The sequence below is a fragment of the Naegleria fowleri genome, assembly GCF_008403515.1.
Source record: "Naegleria fowleri strain ATCC 30894 chromosome Unknown tig32, whole genome shotgun sequence".
Lineage (NCBI taxonomy): Eukaryota > Heterolobosea > Eutetramitea > Acrasida > Naegleriidae > Naegleria > Naegleria fowleri.
In genome coordinates this window covers 19,219-26,934 of record NW_025407964.1, presented here as the reverse complement: position 1 = coordinate 26,934, position 7,716 = coordinate 19,219, and the positions used below count along the sequence as shown (strand labels likewise).

The 7,716-nt window shown below is 36.0% G+C and overlaps 3 protein-coding genes across 3 annotated transcripts in view; 2 read left to right on the top strand and 1 right to left on the bottom strand.

Annotated features, from left to right (window-relative positions):
- The window catches only part of FDP41_002966 (uncharacterized protein), a gene marked incomplete at both ends in the record, with an annotated part of 795 nt that extends 221 nt beyond the window's left edge, over positions 1-574 (top strand). Inside the window, one exon of the mRNA XM_044706218.1 lies at positions 1-574. This exon is cut by the window's left edge and continues 221 nt beyond it. Coding sequence (XP_044562724.1) covers positions 1-574 — 574 coding nt within the window.
- Positions 575-911: 337 nt separating this feature from the next.
- On the top strand, positions 912-3,147 carry FDP41_002965 (uncharacterized protein; the record flags this gene model as incomplete). Its single annotated transcript, XM_044706217.1, has 3 exons — positions 912-1,032; positions 1,365-1,833; positions 1,983-3,147. 3 exons carry the CDS (start codon positions 912-914, stop codon positions 3,145-3,147), a joined length of 1,755 nt encoding a protein of 584 aa, XP_044562723.1.
- Positions 3,148-5,482: 2,335 nt separating this feature from the next.
- Positions 5,483-6,505, bottom strand: FDP41_002964 (uncharacterized protein; the record flags this gene model as incomplete). Its single annotated transcript, XM_044706216.1, has 1 exon — positions 5,483-6,505. The coding sequence occupies one exon, from the start codon at positions 6,503-6,505 to the stop codon at positions 5,483-5,485; it is 1,023 nt and encodes a 340-aa protein (XP_044562722.1).
- Between the last annotated feature and the right edge of the window lie 1,211 nt (positions 6,506-7,716).

The window sequence follows — 7,716 nt, the reverse complement described above, 5'->3', positions numbered from 1 at the left end:
GTCTGTGAATGAAACTGTGCGTATGCAACAAATTGGAAATATTGATCGGAATGCTCTTATGGAGAGTACTGAAGGTATCCGATATTCAATTGATTCAAAACGATCCAAATCACCCACACTCTATATTGTAAAAAAAGAAAAAGTGGAAAAGAAAGATAAGAATAATCCTAAATTATTGAATTTGTATTATATTGCAGCAGGAATTGTATATCAGTCTCCGTCTATTTATGATGTTATTCAAGCAAGGTCATTTAATGCTCTCAATTTATTGAATCAAACTTTTAAAGAAATTCAACCCTTTGTGGAATACTCAGCTGATGATACAACCAATCTAAAGAGCCCTGCACAACCTGAGGATCAAAATATAGAGGATGAAATTTATGTTGCTTCAATTCCTCCATATTCAATGCAAATGCAAAATCACGTCTCAAAATTAATTGACATGATTGATATGCAAACAAATGCTCTCATACAAGAAAAGCAAAACAGGATACAACAACAGCAACAACAATTCATGGCCAATATGCCAACCTCCGGAGGTAATGAAATGATGATGGCTCCCAATTTACAGTAACAACATGTCAGTACTCACCAATTAAAAAAGTTTCAATTGTTTCTTCTTGTGGACACATTCAATGCCTTGCCGCGTGACCAATTTCACTCCAGGTCAGGAGATGTCTTCACATCTCGGAAAAATTGGAGTTGAAGTGCAAATCAGAAGGGTCTATGAATTAATTGCGACAAATTCATGCGCATCAAATGGAATAACTGCGACAGCGACTCGGAAAGGGCCAAAGGAAGAAGAATCAATTTTAATTTTTTCAAAATAAAAAATCAAAATAACGTGTGTTGCTGAACCATCAGAAAAAACGTTGAATTTTACCCGAACACCCAAACAACCGTAAATCAAAATGTTCAATTGTGTGATGAAAGGAAACCACTTGGTGTGGAACACTGAATTTGAGGAAGCAAGAAATTATTTGAATTCATTGAAGACGAACCCTAGAATGGCCTTTGAGCTCGGATCTATTGGTATGTTTTGAATGTTTTGAGTCTTTCTCTTTGTGTTTTCATGTTCGAAATGAATCATCGTGTGCGTGTTCCACAACACAACCAACACGATCGATGTTGTGTGTGTCATCGGAATTATAACCATATTCTCTAATGATCCAATGTTGTGCACCATCGGATAATTGACCATCTCCACCACAAACCAATTTATATTTTCCAAAAAAAACAACATTCCTTTTATTATGTTCATATTATGGCGTTTGATTCATCTTTTTCCTTGTTTCTTGCTGGCCACTCCTTATTTGGATTCCTTTTGTTTTCGATTTGAAAATCTCCTTCTCATACTTTGATAGCTGCTCTCTCATCGAACATTTCAGGTGAAACAGCCATGAGAGAACAAGGCATGAGTGATCTTGAGAATGCCGAACATGCCTTGAAAAAGATCAGCAAAAAAGATGACATTCTGAAACTCGTCGAAGAATATAAGGCATTGAACAAGAAGTTAAAAGAAGCATCGGAAGACTATTACACTCACACTGAAAGATCACACAAAAACTTTGTAGAATTAGAAGAAATGAATGAAGAACAAATTCTTCACAATTTTGAGCTCGATTTGACACTGTTGAATGGAGAGACTCACTTGTTGAGAGGCATTCTTCAATTTCATGCATCCTCTTATTTGAAGGGATTTTACAATTTGAGAAAGGCCTATTTGAAATTTAAAGAAGTCTACACAACTGTTGAGAGCTTGAAAGATGAGCCAAAGACTTCTCCTAAATTTGTACACAGTGACTTATTGCATGGAGCTTATTTTGGATTGGGGTATGTTGGTGTTTGTTTAATTTAACTCTTTTGTTTACACAATGACCTATTCACACATTTCTTGACATTTCCTTACAATCACCATTTCAACATGTGTTTGTTTAACATGTGATTCATCCTTATGATCATGATTGTTTTCAATTTCGTAGTATATTCAATTTCATGCTTTCCATTTTACCTCCAACATTAGCAAAAATTTTGAGCGTTTTAGGTTTCGATGCTGACAGAGATCAAGGCTTGCATTTGTTGAAACAAGTGCACGATTACGGTGGTAGACATTTGGGCAATGGTGGATTCATGTTGTGCTTGAATTACCTCTTCATTCCTCGAGCATTACAAGACAGAGAGAAGAACCTCCAAGAAGTGTCTCCAATTTTGGAGAGAATTGGTTCTCGCTTCCCTAAGAGTGGTTTCTTTAAGTTTATTCACTCTCACTACGATAGAAAGGCAGGAGACATTAATTCTGCGATTTCAAATCTTAAGGATGCCATTCAAATCACGGCAAAGAGCATGGGCACAAAACCCAATAACTTTTTATTTGAACTCGGTGTTTGTTACATGTTGATCATGAATTTTACTGAAGCAGCTGCCATTATGGAAGATTTGGTCAAGTCAGAAAAAGAATTTGATACTAAGGGTATTTCTTGCATGCTTCTTTCAGTTTGTAAATTGAAGCTTGGTGACAAAGAAAGAGCCAATATTCTTATCAAAGACTTGGACAAATATGTGTCTAAGAATTCTCGAATTGATAAGTTTGCTCTCGAAAAGGTTGACTTGATTAAGCACATCAACACTGAAGAGGAAAAGCATTTGATGATGCTTGTATCTATTTTCCAAATTCTTTACTTGAGAAGAGATTTAGCGAATTTATCTGCTGACATTGCAGATCCACTTTATCAATTTTTCCTTAGTGTTGCAAAGGATGTGAAAATTGATGACAAGAGCAAGGTACATGGTGATATTGAATCTGGTATGTGTGTGGTTAAAGGACAATTCTTGAGACAATTAGGAAAGAAGGAAGAGTCTTCTGCCGAATTCCAGAAAGCCCTCACTTTTGAAAACAAGATCAAACTCGAAAAGCAATGGATTGCCTTCTCTCACTATGAAATTGCAGAGTCCTGTTATCTGGGTGATGTCAAGACTGAAACTGATGAAAAGAAGAAGCTCCAACTTTTGCATGAGGTAAAGAAGAGTTTAGAAAAATGCAACAAATTGAGCGGATATCCATTTGAAGAAGTGTTGCATAGTCGTGCCAAGCTTGCATTGAAACAAGTTGAGCATGAAATTAAGGAATTAGCTCAAAAGGAGAAATAAATTCATGTGCTGTTGAAGGCCAACCAGCTAGCTTGCTCTGACAAGAGATTGGACTGGAGCTGTTGTTTGAGCACTGACGTGATGCATTTACAAGTCTCTATTGATACTTGTCCATCTCGTAGTTTTATTTTGAATTATTTAGTGTATTGGTTCTCTCAAAGATCTAGTTGTTTCCAGAACAATCTCATTTTCGCCTTGTTTAATTGACATACCATGTAAAATGTACCAGCAAACACGAAAGGCATTCCAACAGTGTAAACGACTGACGCCATGAAGGGAAATTTGAAATAATTGGACAAGTTGTAGGGAAATGAGGAGATGAGACGATTCTCAGCTAGTACTTGCAACCATAAAAAGAAACATGTTGGGAAAATGGTAATCATATGCACATGGGAAAATCTAAATTGCAAATTGGACAACAAAACCTCGAGCAATGCAAAAATTCCAACAATTCCATGAACAGCATAATTATTGAAATTTTATGAGAAAAAATGTGATCGATCTAAACGTAATAGATATGAGTACTTACAAGTAACGTTGTTGTCCAAGAGGTTTATATGGTTCAAACGATGAAAAAGCCCAAAAACCAACACAAACAATCAAACACGAAGTCATTGCGAGCTCTCCCATCACCCAAATGACATCCATCCAATGATTGGAGGACATGAGAGGAGATTTCACATCTTGTGAATCGTTACTTTTCTCTAAAGAACGGGTTTTGAAAAGGTTAAGTCTGAAAAGTGAAATACGCACAAAATAACACAAAGGTAACATTTGTGAGAAATTCTAAATGTGGTTGTTGAATGAAAACAAGTTGGTAAAGTAAAATAGTCACCAGAGACCACACACATGCGCATACTCTGAATAGGTATAAAGCTTTTCGAGAGGAATCTTTGCCAATCACTTGTGAAAGAATATGAGAATTAAACAGAAAGTGAGAAGGCTCCTTCTCCAATGAACTAATTACGACAGCGTTATTGTCCAATGAATTCATTGTTGAATTATATAAAAAACAAAAGACTTACTGAAATGAAGAATGTTGGAAGGAATCTTTGAACACCAAGTCAGGCTCCTCTTCGCAGGAAGTGACATTTCCTGAGAAGCTTTTGGATCTATTTTCAAATGCTGGCGTTTTGAGTGTGGCAGTAGCGAAGGATGATGTACACTGCTTTTCAGATAAAGAAGGACGAGGAGCACCGAGATTCGTCTTCTTTGTGTTGTTGGTCTTGACGGAAAGATTTGAATTTGCGAAACCTTTAACTCCTCGTAACATCCTTCGAATATTCCACAACAGCAAAATTCCGAGCACTAAACCATTGTTGAGCATAAACAGCCAACTCTGCCAGTGTTTCGAAAGAGTAAACAATAAAATTCGTTTGTTAATTAAAGGAAGGACTAATGGGTTTGTGGGATTTTCTGCATATTTGTCAATTAACTTTATTCAGTAGAGTCCCGAGTATTAATTAAGATTTGAGAAGGTAAAAAACTCCAAAAACCGCTCAGGGGAAAAAAAAGAGAAAACCAAAGAAACGCAAGGAAGCAGGAAGGATGAAGGCAGAAGTAACGACTACATGATGTGAAGTGCAAGAAGTCACAATTAGGCGGCAGAGACGAAGACTCCATGATGTGAGGTCACATTTAAGCAATTGCTTGATAAATCCATGAAAATAATAATTTGATAAATCCATGAAAATCATGATAACATGATGAATTAAATAAATGAAAATTAAATAACAAAAATATATAGTTAGCTCAATAAAATCCGAAAAGATTCGAATCAAGGTAGACCTGCATTGTCACAATGTTCTTCCTTACCACAAGAACATTCCGATCAGAGAAAAAGGTACTTAAATAAGCTTAAGAAAGCAAGTGGGTGGGAGTGCGAATGGGAAGTCACTAAGAAACGCAAAGAGAGACTAATCTTAATTTGCAGAAAATTTTTTGAGCATGGAAAAAAATTTTTAAAGCTCAACCAAACTCTTTAATTGTTTACAATCGAAGAAGGAATGGGGACGAATAAACTCATAACGGACAAGGAAGTATTCAAAGATGAGAAATGAATAAACTTAGAAGAGAAACTGCATATGCTTTTTCGTTGTTTTGTTTTTCAAGGTAGAGCAAGAGATACAAGAAGCTCGTTCCAGGACCATTTAATTCTAGACCTTTGAATGCATTTGAAACGTGTTATTTAAATTGAATAGGCTTTCATAAAAATTAAAACATTCCTTTAAGCTTGGGATGTTTCAAAGGTATTGGGTGGTTTCAAAGATTCAGGGGCGTTTCAAAGATTTTGGAGCTTTTCAAAGAATCCGAAACATTCCAAATCAGCTTCTTTTCAACTTAGCTTGGGAGTTTCAAATAAAATTTTGAATTGAAAAAAATGTCTCTCGATATCAGCAAAGAAGACGCTGTGAGATTGAGGGAAATCGAGGTCAAAAAATTGGTGGCCAATGAATGGAAGGTATTCTTCATTATATTGTGCTTCACTGTATGTTAGATCTTGATTTCTTGGTTTTCTAATTGGAGTTCTGAAATTTGACTCATCAAGATCATATCCTTTTTCTTGCAATTTTTCAATATAATCAGGAATTCCCAAGAAATAACCACCATCAAAATACAATACATCCACACTAGGATCTAATAGTTTTGGAATTCTCTCCATTTGCTTGAACATACCAATGTCTGTATTAGGAGCACATGGTAGGGATTTCGAAATAGCAATTGCTAATTCTTGATTATCCATCAATACTTGAGTTCTTAATCCAGAATCTTTATATTTGTAACTCCAATACTCCCTTTTAGGATATTTGGCTAAATTACTATATTCAATACGTGTATCATGACCATCTAAAAAAGTGGTTCCATCCTTGAAGCCTTTTTCGTTTTCAATTATACCAGTAAGACATCGAATAATAGGATTTGAAAACATTCTTTGCAAACAAGTGTCAGCCCATTCATTAAGTTGGTCATGAAATTCAACGAAAATTGTGTGATGAATTCTCCATATTGTAGACCTTGCGATAATTCTCCTCTCATTTAAGGATCCGAATGTTTCATTTTCAAGTAACATGTAAAGAATTAATAAGATTTTGTCCACATTACGATAAGGACCTTCTAACCATCCACAGATAGTACCAACAGTATGTAAGAAGATGAATGTAGCAACATATCCAATTCTTTGGCAGACTATTTCTTTAATTCTATTCATTGTAGGAATATCCTTGATATCCTTTCTACCTTTTGATTTCTGAATAATTGGCAGCTCTTCATGCAATACCTTCCATTCATTGGCCACCAATTTTTTGACCTCGATTTCCCTCAATCTCACAGCGTCTTCTTTGCTGATATCGAGAGACATTTTTTTCAATTCAAAATTTTATTTGAAACTCCCAAGCTAAGTTGAAAAGAAGCTAATTTGGAATGTTTCGGATTCTTTGAAAAGCTCCAAAATCTTTGAAACGCCCCTGAATCTTTGAAACCACCCAATACCTTTGAAACATCCCAAGCTTAAAGGAATGTTTTAATTTTTATGAATTTTGGAACCACTAATGAAACAAGGAACATGCTTTGGAATTTGAAATGACTAATGGGACTGAACCGAGCTTCCAAGACACAATAATGAAACGTTTCAAAGTGAAAGCGTCGTCGTGTTGGTGCAACAAGATTTGGTTGTCATTTTGAATTCTCCTTTTCAAACGGAGTATAATCTTTGGAAAGAATGAAGTGGAATGGTCCTAGCCAGCATTTTCATCATTCCCATAAATGTGCAAAGGTTTTCATGAGAGAGATGTTAATCACTACAAATTAGCAGGCTGGGACGTAGAAAAAATGGTTTTCTGATGGCAAACCACAATATTTGGAGGGGTCATTATTTTGGAATCTTTTTCTTGTTGTTTGATTGACAATGCGCGGGAAGAAGAGCGTCGTCGGACTGCTAGTTGCAAATTGTCGAATTGAAAAACATTATTAGGACTTTTTCCATTCTTCCAGTGGAATTGTTTAATAACAAATCATGTCCGCCACCCTCTTCTTGCCTTCTTCACTTGTCACACCCAACAACAACGGCAGCAGCGTCAGAAAATCCATGGTCCTCCTTATTAGTTATATCGAAATGTTAAGTCATTTTGGTGTCACCATCTCACTCTCATTATACCTCCAACATGACCATGATGATGAGCAACTATCCTTCTTCCTTGAACACCAATCCCTCGAGAAGGAGTTCATCGCCTTTTTCATCATTCAATGGACGCCCTTATTCGATGGTTTTTCATCCAAACATGATGCACGCCCCACAGAACTTGTTTCCTTAATGGAGGAGATTCATTACATCACATACTCAACTCTATGAGAAGAGTGTTTATGTAGCATTGACAAGAGATCAACTTATTGGCCTTGAACAATAAATGGGCCAATAAAATTTTTATATTTTCAGAAATAAAGCAGTTCATGGAATTGTTGGATTTTGGCATTCCTTGATTTTTTTTTAATAATACAGTGCAACAGAAAGCTGGTTCGCTGCGGCTGATGTTTGATGAGGCTCTTGTGTGACATAATGACAAGCGTATTTGA